The 18,007-nt window shown below is 54.8% G+C and overlaps 1 protein-coding gene across 1 annotated transcript in view; it reads right to left on the bottom strand.

The window, feature by feature from the left end:
- The window catches only part of RGS12 (regulator of G protein signaling 12), a 90,775-nt gene that overhangs the window by 13,614 nt on the left and 59,154 nt on the right, over window positions 1-18,007 (bottom strand). The window contains exons 4-5 of the mRNA XM_068975095.1: window positions 520-689; window positions 41-133 (exon numbers count right to left, since the gene is read on the bottom strand). Coding sequence (XP_068831196.1) covers window positions 41-133; window positions 520-689 — 263 coding nt within the window. The remainder of the gene's footprint in view (window positions 1-40; window positions 134-519; window positions 690-18,007) is intronic.

Here is an 18,007-nt window from a genome sequence, read left to right on the forward strand (position 1 = left end):
CGCCCCCCAACCCCTCCACGTCCCCGCCTGAGGAACCTACCTCCTTTTTGTCGTGTGCGGGAACATGGGTAAAGTATTCGCAGGCCTGCCAGAACAAAATGTTTTCTTCACTGAACTCCTTCCTCAGAAAATCCTAAGGAAAACACCACTGATTAACCGTCACACGGTCGTCAGCAGAGGGCCAGTCAGTGGCGGGGGGACCTCCCCGTCCCGTGCTATCTCTTCCCCACTTTACTCGGATTGTCCTCCTTTCACAGAAACCAGAGGTGCCAAGTGCCTCTCCAGAGTTTCCCTAAAGATAAACCCAAAGGCTGGGGACGCCCGAGGAGCTGAGCATCCCTCCCGAAGGCCAGCCCGGCTGGCAGGGAGCTGCTGAGGGTTCACGGAGGCCCTGACGCAGCAGAGAGAGGCTCCCTCTGACCCTGGAACTGAGTGTCCGGGGCTGAGGCAGGAGGAGGAGACGCCTGCCCTGCCTGCCCAGTCCCGCTGGAGCGGGTGCCTGCTGCCCGTCAGACTCACAGAGAAGTAGCGGACGCCGAGTGGGTCCTGCAGAAGGCGCTCGAAGGACACGGCCCAGCTGGCCACTCTCCGTTCGCGCAGACGCCGGCAGCTCTGCACGCTGGGCAGGCTGGCATTGCTGCTCAGGCTGTGGTTGCTCACGCAGTCCTTCAGGTCGGCGCCGGTCAGCTCTGCGGGCCACACACACCTCGCTCACTGCGGCCCTTGCCCTCCCGCCCGCCGCCTCCCCAAGCCATCCCCTCTGGGCGGGGGGGAGGCCCGTGCTGCCGCTATGCTGTCCGGGCACCCAGGGACGAGACGGAACGCGCCTCCTGTGGCAGAGGCACACCCCGACAAGGGCACCCCTGGGTCACGGCCAACCTGGCTGCAGGCACCACAGGGAGGGAGCACTGAGTCTGCCGGGGTCCCGAGGCACCCAGAGCCGGGGCCGGCTGATGGTGGGCAGAGCAGAGGGCCGGGGCACGGGCGGGTTCGCAGGACCCGGAGAGGCATGCACGTCACTCAGCGCGCCACGGTGCCCAGCAGGGAGCAGGGCCCACGCACACAACCGCCCAGACCTGCTCTGCTGGAGCCCGACACACAGAACCCCAAAAGGAGAGCTCTGCTTCTGCGTGCACTGACCAGAAACACTCTTGCCACGCGCACTGGCACACTCACAGGCCGGCTCACATACACACACTGACACACTCACAGGCCAGCTCACGCACACACGCTGACACACTCACAGGCTGGCTCATGCACACACGCTGACACACAGGCCGGCTCACGCACACACGCTGAACACACTCACAGGCCGGCTCACGCACACACACTGACACAGAGGCCAGCTCACGCACACACACTAACACACTCACAGGCCAGCTCACACACACTGACACACTCACAGGCCAGCTCACACACACACGCTGACACACAGGTCGGCTCACGCACACACGCTGACACACTCACAGGCAGGCTCACACACACTGACACACTCAGGCCAGCTCACACACACGCTGACACACAGGCCGGCTCACGCACACACGCTGACACACTCACAGGCAGGCTCACACACACTGACACACTCAGGCCAGCTCACACACACGCTGACACACAGGCCGGCTCACGCACACACGCTGACACACTCACAGGCAGGCTCACACACACTGACACACTCAGGCCAGCTCACACACACACGCTGACACACAGGTCGGCTCACGCACACACGCTGACACACTCACAGGCAGGCTCACACACACTGACACACTCAGGCCAGCTCACACACACGCTGACACACAGGCCGGCTCACGCACACACGCTGAACACACTCACAGGCCGGCTCACGCACACACACTGACACAGAGGCCAGCTCACGCACACACACTAACACACTCACAGGCCAGCTCACACACACTGACACACTCACAGGCCAGCTCACACACACACGCTGACACACAGGCCGGCTCACGCACACACACTGACACACTCACAGGCTGGCTCACGCACACACACTGACACACTCACAGGCCAGCTCACACACACAAACACACTCACAGGCCGGCTCACACACACACACTAACACACTCACAGGCCGGCTCACACACACACACTGACACATAGGCCGGCTCACACACACAAACACACTCACAGGCCGGCTCACACACACACACTAACACACTCACAGGCCAGCTCACACACTGACACACTCACAGGCCGGCTCATACACACACTAACACACTCACAGGCCGGCTCACACACACTGACACACTCACAGGCCGGCTCACACACACACTAACACACTCACAGGCCGGTTCACACACACACTAACACACAGGCCGGTTCATGCATACACACTGACACAGTGACAGGCCGGCTCACACGCACAGGCCAGCTCACACACACTGACACACTCACAGGCCGGCTCATGCATACACACTGACACACTCACAGGCCGGCTCACGCACACACACTAACACACTCACAGGCAGGCTCACACACACACACTCCCCTCCCTCCCTGGGTCTGGGGTCTTGGAAGACCCCATGGTTCCGCGGTTGACTGAACCCCAGAGAAGCTCACCCCCCGAGCCAACCTCTGCTCCTGACACACTTCCCCACGTGTGCTTCATCAGATCTGGACAAAACCGAGTGTGGAGGTCCGTGGGGACAACTACACAAGACGGAGGCAGCCCACCCCACCCGGCACCAGACCCGCTGCACACCGCGTCCCGAGCGGGCTGCGAGCGGCTGCTGCTGCAGGAGCGTCCTCTCCACCCCGGTCACCAGGGGGCGCCGCGGGCCAGCGGTGGCACAGGACACACCCATCACCAGGGGGCGTGGCGGGCCAGCGGTGGCACAGGACACACCCATCACCAGGGGGCGTGGCGGGCCAGCGGTGGCACAGGACACACCCATCACCAGGGGGCGTGGCAGGCCAGCGGTGGCACAGGACACACCTATCACCAGGGGGCGCCGCGGGCCAGCGGTGGCACAGGACACCCCAGTCACCAGGGGGCGCCGCGGGCCAGCGGTGGCACAGGACACCCCAGTCACCAGGGGGCATGGCAGGCCAGCAGTGGCACAGGACACCCTGGTCACCAGGGGGTGCCGCGGGCCAGGGGTGGCACAGGACACACAGGTCACCAGGGGGCGCCGTGGGCCAGTGGTGGCTGCCTGGACAGTAACGGGGCAGGGCTCTGCCAGCACACTCCAGAACAAACCCCACGTGGCCCAAAGATTCAGGCATGAATGGTGAAGGCAGAGAAACACTGGCAGGGAGCACAGGAGAGCCTCTGAAATGCCGAGTGGGCACACCCGGAGTGGGGGAAAGACTCGGAGTCTCCGTGTGTGAGCACAGGCGGTGTGGTGCCAGGGCTGGCAGCGTGGGTGGGGGGCCCGAGGGCACGAACGACAGTCCCAAGGTGAGCCGTCCCTGAGGTGGGATGCACAGAGAGTGCAGTCAACTCCACATCACGAGAGCAGACCGTGACAAGCTCTCCGTGCGCGGGCACTCAGCGTGTCCAAGCCTGTGGCCCCGCCGTCTGTAGCCCGCCAGGCTTTCCTGTCCGTGGGATTCTCCAGGCAGGGATACTGGAGGGGGTTGCCATGCCCTCCTCCAGGGCATCTTCCTGGCCCAGGGATCGAACCTGCGTCTCTTACGTCTCCTGCAATGGCAAGTGGGTTCTTCACCACTAGCGCCCTCTGGGAAGCCCCACAACTTCTCATCTCGAAAGTTCTGCAACGTGTGCGGTGATTCTTTTACGATATATACACATTTTGAACCATCGTTGTACACCTGAAACGAAGCTGTCTGTCAACTACACCTCAACAAAATAAAGTAAATCTCAGTATGTAAAAAACACTGCAAGCAAAGTCAAAAGACAAGCAAGAAGCTGGAAAATACATGTAACATGACACAGTTGAAGGACTAGTTTTCTGTATCTTTAAGAGCAACTAAACATCATGAGAAAAAAGATCGGGAAGCCAAAGAAAGGCGGGAGAAGAGTGCGGTCAGTCACCAGGCAGGGGCTTGGGAGGACCCCACCCCGTGAGGCCACAGCGATGGGGACCGAGAGCCAGCGTCGGGGCGCGGGGGCCGAGCCGGGAGGCTCTCCTGCCACACTCCACGCTGAGAAACGGCTGTCCTCACGAGACAAGCAGTCTTCCTGAAAACACCACGGACTGTGAGCACCGAGACGCTCTCCAGCTGTCCTCCCTTGAGGGCACGTGGCTGAACTGAGAGCTGAGGGGTGCACTTCAGAAGGTAACCAACCTGAGAAAAGCCTTCCGTGAGGACCAGTGCGTGAAGACACACGGCTCACAGCTGGGGTGGCTGGGTGCCCGAGGGGCAGGACAGCCCCCAAGGCAGGGCCAGCGGGGCCGGGTGGCGGACACCCGAGCTGTGCGGGCTTCACCCTGGGGGGCAACGATCAGCAAGGGAAGGGCAAGATGGGAGAAAATATTTCCAAGCAAGGCAAACGACAAGGCTTAATCTCCAAAATAGAGAAGCAACTCATACAACTCAACAACAAACACCCCGACCGGAAAATGAACAGAGGCCTAAAGAGACATTTCCCCAGAGATGGCCTACAGGTGGCCCACAGCGCATAGAGAGGCGCTCAGCACCACCGGCCTCTAGGGAGATGCAAGCCAAGCTTACAAGGAGGCGTCACCGCACGCCAGGCAGAATGGCCACCACCGAAACGGCTACGAATGATGAACGCTGGGCCAGGCAGAATGGCCACCACCGAAACGGCTACGAATGATGAACGCTGGACCAGGCAGAATGGCCACCACCGAAACGGCTACGAATGATGAACGCTGGACCAGGCAGAATGGCCACCACCGAAACGGCTACGAATGATGAACGCTGGACCAGGCAGAATGGCCACCACCGAAACGGCTACGAATGATGAACGCTGGACCAGGCAGAATGGCCACCACCGAAACGGCTACGAATGATGAACGCTGGGGAGGGTGTGCAGAGAGGGTGTGTTTGTTGGTGGGAATGTGAACCGGCGCTAACGTTATGGAGAACAGACTGAACTCTGATTGAAAAGGCAGGTGTGCCCCGATGCTCACAGCAGCCAAGACATGGAGGCTGCCCGGGCGTCCTCTGACAGGCGAGTGGGCAGAGAGGATGTGGCGCACACACCCAGTGGAGTCTTATTCGGCCGTGAAAACAGCAAAATGGTGTCATCTGCAGCAACACGGACGGACCCAGAGATCACGGCACTAAGAGAAGCAGACGAGACAAAGACAGATACCACGTGCACTCACCCATGGACTCCAAAGTACGACACAAACGGGCTTGTCCACGGAACAGACGGACGCACAGACACGGAGGACAGTCTTGCAGCTGCCAAGGGGGAGGGGCCAAGGGGGAGCAGACGCAGCTATTACGCACAGAACACACAACAGACATGACACAAAGCGCTGCGCCCAACATGCCAGCAAACCTGGAAACTCAGCCGTGGCCACAGGCCTGGAGAAGGCCAGCTTCCATTCCCAAGGCCAAAGAATGTCCAAGCTACCGCACACTTGCACTTGTCTCACACGCTAGCAAAGCAGTGCTCAAAATTCTCCAAGCAAGGCTTCAACAGTACGTGAACCAAGAACTTCCAGATGTTCAAGCTGGATTTAGAAAAGGCAAAGGAACCAGACTGCCAACACCAGTTGGATCATAGAAAAGGCAAGAAATTTTCAGAAAAACATCTACTTCTGCTTCACTGACTATGCTAAAGCTTTTGACTGTGTGGTTCACAACAAACTGGAAAATTCTTAAAGAGATGAGAATACCAGACCACCTGACCTGCCTCCTGAGAAGTCTGTAAGAGGGACAAGAAGCAACAGATAGAACCAGACATGGAACAACAGACTGGTTCCAAATTAGGAAAGGAGTACATCAAGGCTCAAGGCTGTATATTGTTACTCTGCTTATTGAACTTATATGTGGAGTACATCATGTGAAATGCCAGGCTGGAAGAAGCACAAGCTGAAATCAAGATTGTTACGAGAAATATCAGTAATGTCAGATATGCAGATGACACCACCCTTACGGCAGAAAGCAAAGAGGAACTAACGAGCCTCTTAATGAAAGTGAAAGAAGAGAGTGAAAAAGCTGGCTTAAAACTCAACATTCAGAAAACGAAGATCATGGCATCTGGTTGCATCACTTCATGGCAAATAGATGGGGAAACAATGGAAACAGTGACAGATGCTATTTTCTTGGGCTCCAAAATCACTGCAGGTAGTGACTGCAGTCATGAAATTAAAAGACGCTTGCTCCTTGGAAGAAAAGCTATGACAAACCTAGACAGCATATTAAAAAGCAGAGACATTTCTTTGCCAACAAAGGTCTGCAGGGTCAAAGCTATGGTTTTTCCAGTACTCATGTATGGATGTGAGGGGTGGACCATAAAGAAAGCCAAGCACCAAAGAACTGATGCTTTTGAACTGTGGTGTTGGAGGAGACTCTTGAGAGCCCCTTGGACTGCAAGGAGATCCAACCAGTCCATCCGAAAGGAAATCAGTCCTGCATATTCATCGGAAGGACTGATGCTGAAGCTGAAGCTCCAACACTTTGGCCACCTGATACAAAAAGAGCCAGATGCTGGGGAAGATTGAGGGCAGGAGGAGAAGGGACGACAGAGGATGAGGTGGCTGGATGGCATCACCGACTCAATGGACATGCGTTTGAGCCAGCTCCAGGAGATGGTATAGGACTGGGAAGCCCGCTGTGCTGCAGTCCATGGGGCTGCAAAGAGTCGGACATGCCTGAGTGACTGAATAACAGTCACTGAGCAACTGAAGAGCAGCAAATGCATAGAATGGGTAAACAACGCGGTCCTACTGCACCGCGCAGGGAACTATATTCAATGTCCTGTGATAAGCCAGTGGACAAGAATATTTTTTAAGAAGAATGGACATGTGTGTGTGTGTGTGTGCATGTATGTACGTGTTGGTGTGCAACTAAACTGCTTTGCTGTACAGCAGAAATCAATGCAACATTGCAAATGAACTACACTTCAATAAAAATACTGGAAAAAAGCATCACATCTACGTTAAAAAATAAGACAAGTAATAATAATAATGGTAACAGAAAGGACTTGGTCCTCTTGGCTGCTGTGGAGAGGCACCTTGAGCGCTACCCTGGCAGAGGTGCGGCTGAGGGCACTGGTAGCCTGGAAGGTGGGGGGGAGGGGGGCGCGGGCGGGGCTGAGAGGACTGCAGGCTTGGACCATGGGGAGCAGGAAGAGCTGGGCAGCAAGCCGCAGACCAAGCAGCTGAACCTTTCGAGAGAGTGAGAGCTTCTGCTTGTCAAACGCGAGACGTCTGGATTCCAACACGGAGCAGGCAGGGAGCAGGCACACAAGGCGGGAGGGAGACGGGTACGGGGCCCACGCTGCAGGTTTGTGGAGGGACTGGGGGAAGGAGAGGATGAACGCTGAATACACGTTTTAGGGAAACGTGACCCGTACACTGACTCGTTTCTGTTAAGACTCGGCAAATACAAATCGCTTTTCAGGACTCACAGATCAACAGCTGTCACTTTAAAAGTCTCATCGAGGGCTTCCCTGGTCGCCCAGAGGTAAAGAATCCAGCTGCCAACACAGGAGACACACACTGCGTCCCAGACGGGAAGACCCACGTGCCTCAGAGCAGCCGCAGAGCCTGAGGTCCAGAGCCCGGGGCCACAGTTACCATGCCCACGTGCGGCTCATCGCAACGAGAGAAAGGCCGGCAGCCACGAAGACGCAGCACGGCCAAAAATGGCTAAGATTCTTTTTAAACTTCTCATCGATAAAGACCTTTACAGTCAGAATAAAAGGAACCTCCTGGCTCCTTGGTGCGGGCTCTGTGGGTCCGCCTTGACGGACTCCTGGCGGGAGTGGGGTGGTCCCCACGTGAGTCTTAGGGGCACTGGCATTCCGCACAGGAAGATGGGGTAGGGGAGGGGTCGGGGAGGCTGGGGGACTCCACCTGCAGACAGAGACCCCCTGGAGGTCGCTTCGGCTGAAAACTCCTGCTCGCCCGAGGGGTGTAGGGACCCACAAGGTCAGAAAGGGGCCCCATGCCCGCACCGCCCCCATGAGCGCCTTCTCTGTCTGCAGGAGACACCCCCGCGCTGCGGGTTCTGGGACCCGAATGCCTGCTCCCTGGGTCTCAACTCTGGCACCGGGGCTTGGAGGGTGGACGGCAGAGACCCTGCAGAAGCACCCCGGGCCAGGGCACGCCGCCCCCGTGTGCGGACCTCAGCCAGACCTCAGGGAGCCCGCACCCACTTCAGAGGGGAGACTGAGAGACGCCTGGGAGACACAGCATGTGTGTACGGTTCTTGTCTCCATAAGACCTCCTGGTGAGCCTTCGCATGGGACCCGCCGGGCGGGCGCAGAGCCCCTCGGGGATGACAAAACCCGAGCGCATCCGTGTCCACAACACACACAGAAGATCCCCTGGCCTTTGACATCCATTGTCAAATTCTGAATTTCATAATTCACAGCACCTTTCAGCCCTCAACACACGGAAAACGACGCACATTTGTGGAAGGACTGCCCTTGAACACAAGTGAAATTCCTCCCAGGGCCAGGGTTCCCACCCCAACTCCAAGGCCAGTACAGTCTCCAGGGTGTCCGGTATTTGGAAAACCCACAGGCATCCCCCAACCTAAGAGGAAGACTCTGTGGAAGACCCCACCGCCCACCTCCCAGCTTCACTTTAGAGACGCTTCCTGGCTTCGGTTGGCACTTGTTTTTTTTTCTCCCTTTCAATCAGTTTGAGTCAAAGAAACACTTTCCTGGTGAGGAAGTTTATGAGGTCTGTCAAATTTGCTGAGAACGGGAACACCAAGACCCCTCCATTGGCTGGTCGAACATACAGGTTACCCTCTGGCAAGTTCCTTGAGGCCTGCCCCTGTATGAAAGTTCTGTGGATAATTCTGTAACTCCAGGCCCTCTCCCATCATTATCTCGCCAGAACATCTCAGCCACCATAACCTCCAGCACCGTAAAGACTTAAGTCCCAATTCATGGCCACCTGCCTGGGAGCCGACCCCCACCCCGCACACGTACCTGGGACCCACACGGTCGGCCTGCCCCCGCCAACCACGACGGGGCGCAGACCAGAGGGACTTTACCTGGGCAGAGCTGGTAAGAGCCACTGTGAGGCCACTTAACCAGATACTTCCAACCATTCACCGCAAACCACCCCTCTGAATCCATACCAGGCTCAGCCAGCACAGCCCCCGGGGCCCCGGGCAAAGGCTGAGGCCGCACACGGAGGAGACATTGCTCCTGAGCTCGGCTCCCCGAGGAGGCAAGTTCCTGCACTTTCTCCAGAGATGCCCGGCCCCGGGCTGACAAGGGCGAGTCTCTCCCCTCAGCGCAGGGAGAAGGAGGCGCAGTGCGCTTACCACAAAGCCTCACAAAGACACATCCATAATTCAGAGCAGACCTTTCGTCCGCGGCTGCGAGGAGCCTGAATTATTCAGCAGGCGGAGCAGCTCCAGGGCTGGAGCTGAAGCCCTGGGGCTTCGGGGAATCCTTTCCGTTAAACCAGCAGTGGTGAAGGGAAAACAGACGTTTCACGATAAAACTCTTATTTCCCTATTAACAAAATTTCAGTCCCATAAACACGAAACCTGTCTGTAATGAGGAGGTGACCACCCAAAGCTCACAGCGTCAGGAATAAGCCTTCACTAGGTGATAAGCAGCCAGCCCAGACCAAACCACTTCTAAACCGTGAGGAGTACTGTGAGGTCAAAGCAAAGCACACACGTGACTGCAGAGAAGGCTCTGTTTACCAACACGGGGGCGGGGGTCTGCTCCGGGCTCTCAGATGGACGCTGAGGCATAAACTGGCTGACAGCTCTGTTATCAAGATGTCAAATCAATCTCAGCGTCCTCCAAGGGAACGATTCGGGGAGAGGCTAGAAGGCCGCAGCCCAGCCCCCGGGGGGCCACCTTCCCAGCACAGCCTTTCTGATCTCACGTTTCCAAGGTGCGGCCATGTGCCAGAGAGGAGGCGGCGGAGCTCAGGAGGGCAGGCGCAGAGTCGGGCCGTGCCCGCCACTTGCCCATGGGCTCGGCCACGGGTACGGCTGGCACCCCCGGGGACAGGACGCTGACAGAAGCGCAGAAACACCTCCCCTGGCACCCCTCCCTTAGGGCCACCGGTGCCACCCTGTGCGGGCAAAGTTTCCTTCTGGTACAAATTAAAACTTGCAGAGAGTTACAAAGACAGTGAAAGGGCCCTTCTTACACCCTTCACCCCAATTCAGCGGTGTCCAGTCCTTCCCTGGTGGCTGTGTGACCTCTCCCCGCTCCTGCTCTCTCCCTCCCCTTATCTGAACACAAACGCTGGTAGCTCTTCCCAAACCAGAGATTAAGCTGGAGACAGCGTACCTCTGGGCCCCTGAACACTTCAGTGTGAATTTCTAAAGAGCAGGACATTCCCTTTCATAGCCAGAGCACAGTCATCAAAACTGGGGAAAGTCACACAGCCTGAGTGCCTGTTTCATCAAGGCCCTTTCTGGCTACTTCCCGGTCCAGGGTCCAAGTCAGTATTGCTCAGGGCTCGTGCCTCTTTAAAAGGTGCCGGCCCCTCTGTTCCCGAGAAGCAGACGTGGGCCTATTATGTGTGCACGCCCCTCAGTCTGGGCCGCCTGGTGTCCCCTGCTGACCTGGCCGGTGCCCTGCGTGGGTTCTTCTCCTTGTGTGTCTCTGCAGGAGAGTGGGGGTCAGCCCATCGCAGGTGGTGCTGCTGCTGCTGGTCAGGGAGCCAGGCTTCTCCACGGTGGAGGCTCTCACGTGGTGGACAGAGCCTGCTCCTGCATTTCAGCATCCAGGGGAGACTTCCTGAGGTTGCCAGTCCTCGTCCACTCAACTCTGCCAGAGCGTCCCTTCTCCCCACTTGCTACAAGCTCGTTCATCTACAGCACGCACTCAGCGGGCCTGTTTCACCCGACGGCGCATAATCCACAAACACCGGACCTGTTTTTCTTTAATGCTCGGCCTTCCTTCGAGCTGGTGCTTGGTCCTTCTGGTAAGTCCTCAGCATGCACTGAGCGCCTCCTTCTTTTCTGGTAGAAGACGCGTGTACAGGGCTCATTTTGTACTTTGCCTGCTCCAGCCCAGGAAATCAGTCTTTGCTCCAAGGAACCCAGTTCCTTTCACTGAGGAGTGGTGTTTAGACACCAAGATCTGGACACAAGGGCTACTCATTGCTGCTGGGGAGTTTCATTGCTTCCTGGTTCTTCCAGCAGACAGAGCTAAGAAATACTAACACACATACCCACACGTGCCTATGATACACAGTTCAGTTCAGTTCAGGTCAGTCACTCAATCGTGTCCGACTCTTTGTGACCCCATGGACTGCAGCACACCAGGCTTCCCTGTCCATCACCAACTCCCAGAGTTTACTCAAACTCATGTCCATCAAGTTTGGTGATGCCATCCAACCATCTCATCCTCTGTCACCTCCCTCTCCTCCCGCCTTCAGTCTTTCCCAGTATCAGGGTCTTTTCCAGTGAGTCAGGTCTTCCCATCAAGTGGCCAAAGTATTGGAGTTTCAGCTTCAGCATCAGTCCTTCCAATGAATATTCAGGACTGATCTCCTTTAGGATGGACTGGTTGGATCTCCTTGCAGTCCAAGGGTCTCTCAAGAGTCTTCTCCAGCACCCCAGTTCAAAATCATCAATTCTTCGGTGCTCAGCTTTCTTCACAGTCCAACTCTCACATCCATACATGACCACTGGAAAAACCATAGCCTTGACTAGATGGACCTTTGTTGGCAAAGTAACGTCTCTGTGTTTTAACATGCTGTCCAGGGTGGTCACAGCTTTCCTTCTGGGTGAGCACACAGGTGCACATCTATCTATTCGTCTCTACGTGCTCACACCCGCTGAAGCCACGAGTTCACGGTGGCAGCTCAAGCTCCGACCGGACCCCAGGACATTCTCCTTCCCCAGCTCTGTAACTCTGTCCCAGCAGCGGGGAGCTGGGCTCCCGTGATTCTTGGTGTATTTACTCATTTGCTGGAGCACACAAACGTACTTTAAGAACCGATAAACACACACTTGCCAAAAACAAAACCACTAATGAGAGTTGGGTCTTTCTTTACAGGGTTTAAGATAAGATCCACATACAGTGAAATGTACAATCCCGGGTGCAGGACTCTGAGAGTTTTAACGTCACATCATTTACTTTTTAAAGCCTGTGCTTGCCAGTGAACTGATCCACCCTCCACACCGACCAGACCTTGAGAATACCTGCCACATGGTCCCTGCAATGGTGCAACTTGGCTCTGGGGGGAACCCAGGGGCAGACTCGCGCCCACGTTGGTCACTGTGGCTCCGGGCGGTATCGCGTGATACGCCGCATGGACTTGCGTATCGTGATGCCTTAGTTTCCCTTATGAGGGAAAAAGTGAACAACTACAGGCCTTGGGCCAAGAGTGGATCTTTACACCGTGCATCCAAATATTGAGAAAATGTCAAAGAAGCTAACGCACTGTTAGTAAGACTCTTCAGACGACCTGGAAGCCCAGCGTGGACTCAGAATTCTGGGCTGTGCCCGAGTCCCGCACCGCGAGGCGGAGGCCCGGGAGGGCTGCCGGCCCTCAGCCCAGCCCTCCCTCCCCCGGCCCATCCTCATAAGCCGTGTGCCCGCGTCTGCCCCATCCTGCCCAGGCCCTGCAGCAGTCACCCAGAGCGTGTTCGCTTCAGTCCCTAGCTGCAGCCCTGGTATGCTTTACAGATGTAAAGACGCAGCCCTTCTTTCCTCGAAGAAACCGCACAGGCAACCTCCGTGAGTGGCCGGGTCACTGGGGAGAAGAGGACATGGGTAAGAACGGGCGGGACAGACCTCAGGTGGCGTCCTGCTTGACCTGATGCAGCCTCGGCCAGGCGGCCCAGCTCCTCCCAGTGAAAGGCCTGCCCCTGCTCAGAGCCCTGCTGACGGTCAGAAGGCGTGCACCATCCTTGCGTGCAGCCCCGAGGGCCACCAGACACGTGCGCCCACACGGGAGAAGCCTACGTCTGAGTCCCTCCTGGGGTCAGCATCAGAAAAGTCAAGTTATAACTATTCTGGCAGAGCAAAGCCGCACAAACTCCCTGGGTCTGAAATGACACAAGTCCTTCTGGAGACTGAAATGCCAAGCAGATGGGGGTGAGACGCTGGGAGAGCTCGCGAGGCCGCGAGTGGGCAGAACGGCAACCAAAAAGGGGCAGTGTGGGAAGTGGGGCGACACGCGGAGGGGACGCTGTCGCTTGTCACGTTGAGGGCCCAGGACGCGAGGCGTGGAGATAGCAGCCGGGGCCGCACGTGGCTCCCCACTAACCAGCACCTGACCACAGACGGCCCCCAGGACTCGCCAACAAGAGATAGGGGACGCTTTTCAAAGATGAGCCCTAAGCAACTTCGTTGATTTGAATGGAAAAACTTACATTATTCACTTATAAATTCTTTTGTGAAGTTAATGCATTTCATTTCAGTGATTAAAATCATACACTCCATGAAGACCTCCTTTCATTCGGGTGCCAAGGGCCACACGCGAAGCTCAGAGCCCCCTGCTGTGGCCTGATCCTGTCTGCAGGCCACTGCTCAGTGCAGAAGCCCAGGGACCCCAAGTGGGGGCTCCACAAGGGAGACTCAAGCCGGGCGCTGACCCCGCGCTCAGCCGAGGCACAGAGGCCACAGCCACACCTGGGCCCGGGTCTGCACGGAGACCACGTCACTGGGCACCAGGTGCCCCCAGGACAGGGGCCGGAGGGCCGGCCAGCAGAGAGGGAAAAGGGTGCAGGCCGTGGGCTCACCCGGCTGCCTGGGGCAGGCGCCGCCCCCGGCCCCCGCAGGCAGGGCGCTGAGTGCAGAGGAGCCACGCTGAGACAAGGAGAGGCCGGCTCCCGTCTCAGGTGCAGCCTGTGACTCTGACCTGGGCTCTGGGACAGTTAGATTTCACAAAGACTCAATAATGAAGGCAGTACGTCAGGTGCAAAACTAGACCACACTCGCAGCTTTTATGTGATTTTCAGATAAAGCAATCAAATTCAAAAAGTCATTTACCCAGGCTCACAAAATCTGGTCACCAGGCTGGCTGCTGTTCCACGGGGTCTTCAGGCCCCATGTCCCGCTCCCCCCGCCCCCGACCCGAGGAGGCAGGCAGCTCTCCTGCCCCTTCTCCTGGGCGAGGTGGTGCTGACGACGTGTGAGCATCCCCAAGCCCCCGCCAGCCGCCTGGCTGTCTCCAGTGGGCAGAGCTAAGGCAGAGGTGACCCACACTGAGGTAGCACCTACGAAGGGAGCGGTCTGCAGTCTTCAAAAGCAGCAGGAGTGTGGAAAGCAAGGGCAGAAGGAGGAACTCTTCTCCTGGAGGAGACAGAATAGCCATGGCAACTGAAAGCAAAGTGTGGTTCTGAACTGATCCTTTCACTGAGAGTTGAAATTTACCACGAATTGGTGAAATGAATAGACTGTGAGGACAAGATCACAGGAATGTATTGGCATTAAGTTCATAATTTCGACAGTTGTATTTTGATTTTGCAAGAAAATGTATTCCTCTGGAAGAAACTGACTCTAAAGTATTGAAGATGATAAGTGTTATCATATCAGCAACTTACTTTCAAATGGTATAGAAGTTCTTTGTGCTACAGCTGCAAATTTTGAGTCTAATATAGTTTCATACTAAAAAAAATTTACATGGTGCAAAAAAGTAAAGGCTAAAGTGCCCACCTGGCAGGCATGCCCTCTCTCCCCGCACTGGCCCTGGGGGGGTCACTCAAGCCTAACTCGTCCGTGGAATAAGTCAAAATCAGGGCTCCACTACACCAGGAACCAGCCGTTCTTCACACTGTTGTCCTAAAACCAGACCGGACACTAAGATGGACATTTCAACATGTATTTGTTGAAAGTCTGCTTTGTGGCAAGCTACATCTGAGGAGCAGGAGCCTCCAGCCCAGCTCTACCTGACACAGGTGAGCCCTGGACGAAGCACCCCCACTCCTCCTGGCTGGGCAGGGCGCCCTTCCTTCTGTAACACTGCAGTCCTCAGCCGGCTCAGTCGCTCAGCCGTGTCCGACTCTTTGTGACCCCATGGACTGCAGCACGCCAGGCCTCCCTGTCCACCACTGACTCCCGGAGTTCACTCAAACTCATGTCCATCGAGTCAGTGATGCCATCCAACCATCTCATCCTCTGTCATCCCCTTCTCCTCCTGCCTTTAATCTTTCCCAGAGTCAGAGTCTTCTCTAATGAGTTGGCTCTTTGCATCAGGTGGCCAAAGTATTAGAGCTTCAGCATCAATCCTTCCAGTGAATATTCAGGACTGATTTCCTTTAGGATTAACTGGTTTGATCTCCTTGCTGTCCAAGGGACTCTCAAGGATCTTCTCCAACATAATTCGAAAGCATCAATTCTTCAGCACTCAGCTTTCTTTATGGTCCAATTCTCACATTCACACATGACTACTGGAAAAACCATAGCTTTGACTCTACAGACCTTTGTTGGCAAAGAAATATCTCTGCTTTCTATTATGCTGTCTAGGTTTGTCATAGCTTTTCTTCCAAGGAGCAAGCGTCTTTTGATTTCATGGCTGCAGTCACCACCTGCAGTGATTTTGGACCCCAAGAAAATAAAATCTGTCACTGTTTCCATTGTTTTCCCATCTATTTGCCATGAAGTGATGGGACCAGATGCCATGGTGTTAGTTTTTTGGATGCTGAGTTTTAAGGCATTTTTTTCACTCTCCTCTTTCACCTTCATCAAGAGGATTTTCAGTTCTTCACTTTCTGCCATAAGGGCGGTGTCATCTGCGTGTCTGAGGTTACTGGTATTGCTCCCGCCAATCTTGCTTCCAGCCTGTGCTTCCTCCAGCCCGGCATTTTGCATGACTTCCCTGGTGGCTCAGACGGTAAAGCATCTGTCTACGATGTGGGAGACCTGGGTTCGATCCCTGGGTTGGGAAGATCCCTTGGAGAAGGAAATGGCAATCCACTCCAGTACTCTTGCCTGGAAAACCCCATGGACAGAGGAGCCTGGTAGGCTACAGTCCATCAGGTCACAAAGACTTGGACATGACTGAGCGACTTCAGGTTCACGTTCACTCTGCATAGAAGTAGGGTGACAATATACAGCCTTGACGTACTCCTTTCTCAATTTGGAACCAGTCCGCTGTTCCATGTCTGGTTCTAACTGTTGATTCTTGACCTGCATACAGGTTTCTCAGGAGGCAGGTAAGATGGTCTTTTATTCCCATCTCTTGAAGAATCTTCCACAGTTTGTTGTGATCTGCACAGTCAAAAGCTTTGGCATAGTCAATGAAGAAGTAAATGTTTTTCTGGAACTCTCTTGCTTTTTCAATGATCCAGCGGATGTTGGCAATTTGATCTCTGTTTTCTCTGCCTTTTCTAAATCCAACTTGAACTTCTGGAAGTTCACGGTTCACACATTGCTGAAGCCTAATTTGGAGAATTTTGAGCATTACTTTGCTAGCGTGTGAGATGAGTGCAATTGGCGGTAGTTTGGACATTCTTTGGCATTGCCTTTCTAGGGATTGGAATGAAAACTGACTGCTTCTAGTTCTGTGGCCACTGCTGGGTTTTCCAAATTTGCTGGCATATTGAGTGCAGCACTTTCACAGCATCATCTTTCAGGATCTGAAATAGCTCAACTGGAATTCCATCACCTCCACTAGCTTTGTTCGTAGTGATGCTTTCTAAGGCCCACTTGACTTCACATTCCAGGATGTCTGCCTCTAGGTGAGTGACCACACCATCATGATTATCCGGGTCGTGAAGATCTTTTTTGTACAGTTCTTCTGTGTATTCTTGCCACCTCTTCTTAATATCTTCGGCTTCTGTTACATCCATACCATTTCTGTCCTTTATCGAGCCCATCTTTGCATGAAACGTTCCCTTGGTATCTCTAATTTCCTTGAAGAGATCTCTAGTCTTTCCCATTCTATTGTTTTCCTCTATTTCTTTGCACTGATCTCTTAGGAAGGCTTTCTCATCTCTCCTTGTTATTCTTTGGAACTCTGCATTTAGGTGGATATATCTTTCATTTTCTCCTTTGCCTTTTGCCTCTCTTCTTTTCTCAGCTATTTGTAAGGCCTCCTCAGACAACCATTTTGCCTTTTTGCCTTTCATTTTCTTGGGGATGGTTTCGATCACAGCCTCCTGTACCACGTTACGAACCTCCATCCATAACCGGGTACTAATGGCATAGGATGCTGCCAAGACTCCTCAACCAAGTCACTTGACCATTCTGTAGACCCACGGCGGTCGCTGTATACAGCATCATAAGAATCCTGTGACAAGGGTCTTCCCTGGTGGTCCACTGGTTAAGACTGTGCCTTGTGGAAAACAAGGGAATTCCAGAAAAACATCTGCTTCTACTTCACTGACTCCACTAAAGCCTTTGATTGTGTGGATCACAATAAACTGTGGAAAATTCTTAGAGACAGGAATGCCAGACCAGCGTACCTGCCTCCTGAGAAAACTGCACAGAAGCAACAGAAGTGTACATGGAGCAACAGACTTGCTGAAAACTGGGAAAGGAGCACCAGGCTGTACACCGTCCCGCTGCTCATTCAACTCACACGCAGAGCAAACCGTGCAAAACATCAGCTGGATGAAGCAGAAGCTGCAGCCCAGACGCAAGAAATATCAACAACCTCAGGTAGGCAGATGACACCACTCTAATGCAGAAAGCACAGAGGAGCTAAAGAGCCTCTTGATGAGGGTGAAAGGAGAGAGTGAAAAAGCTGGTTTAAACTCAACATTCAAAAAAAAATTAAGATCACAGCATCCAGTCCCATCACTTCATGGCAAATAAATGGGGAAAAAGTGGAAACAGTGACAGATTTTCTTGGGCTCCAAAATCACTGCAGGTGGTGACTGCAGTCATGAAATTAAAAGACACACACTCCAAGAAGGAAAGCTATGAGAAATCTAGACAGCGTAGTGAAAAGCAGAGACATCACTTTGCCAACCAAGGTCTGTAGAGTCAAAGCTG

Source organism: Capricornis sumatraensis, chromosome 7 (assembly GCF_032405125.1).
Source record: "Capricornis sumatraensis isolate serow.1 chromosome 7, serow.2, whole genome shotgun sequence".
NCBI classification, from domain to species: domain Eukaryota; kingdom Metazoa; phylum Chordata; class Mammalia; order Artiodactyla; family Bovidae; genus Capricornis; species Capricornis sumatraensis.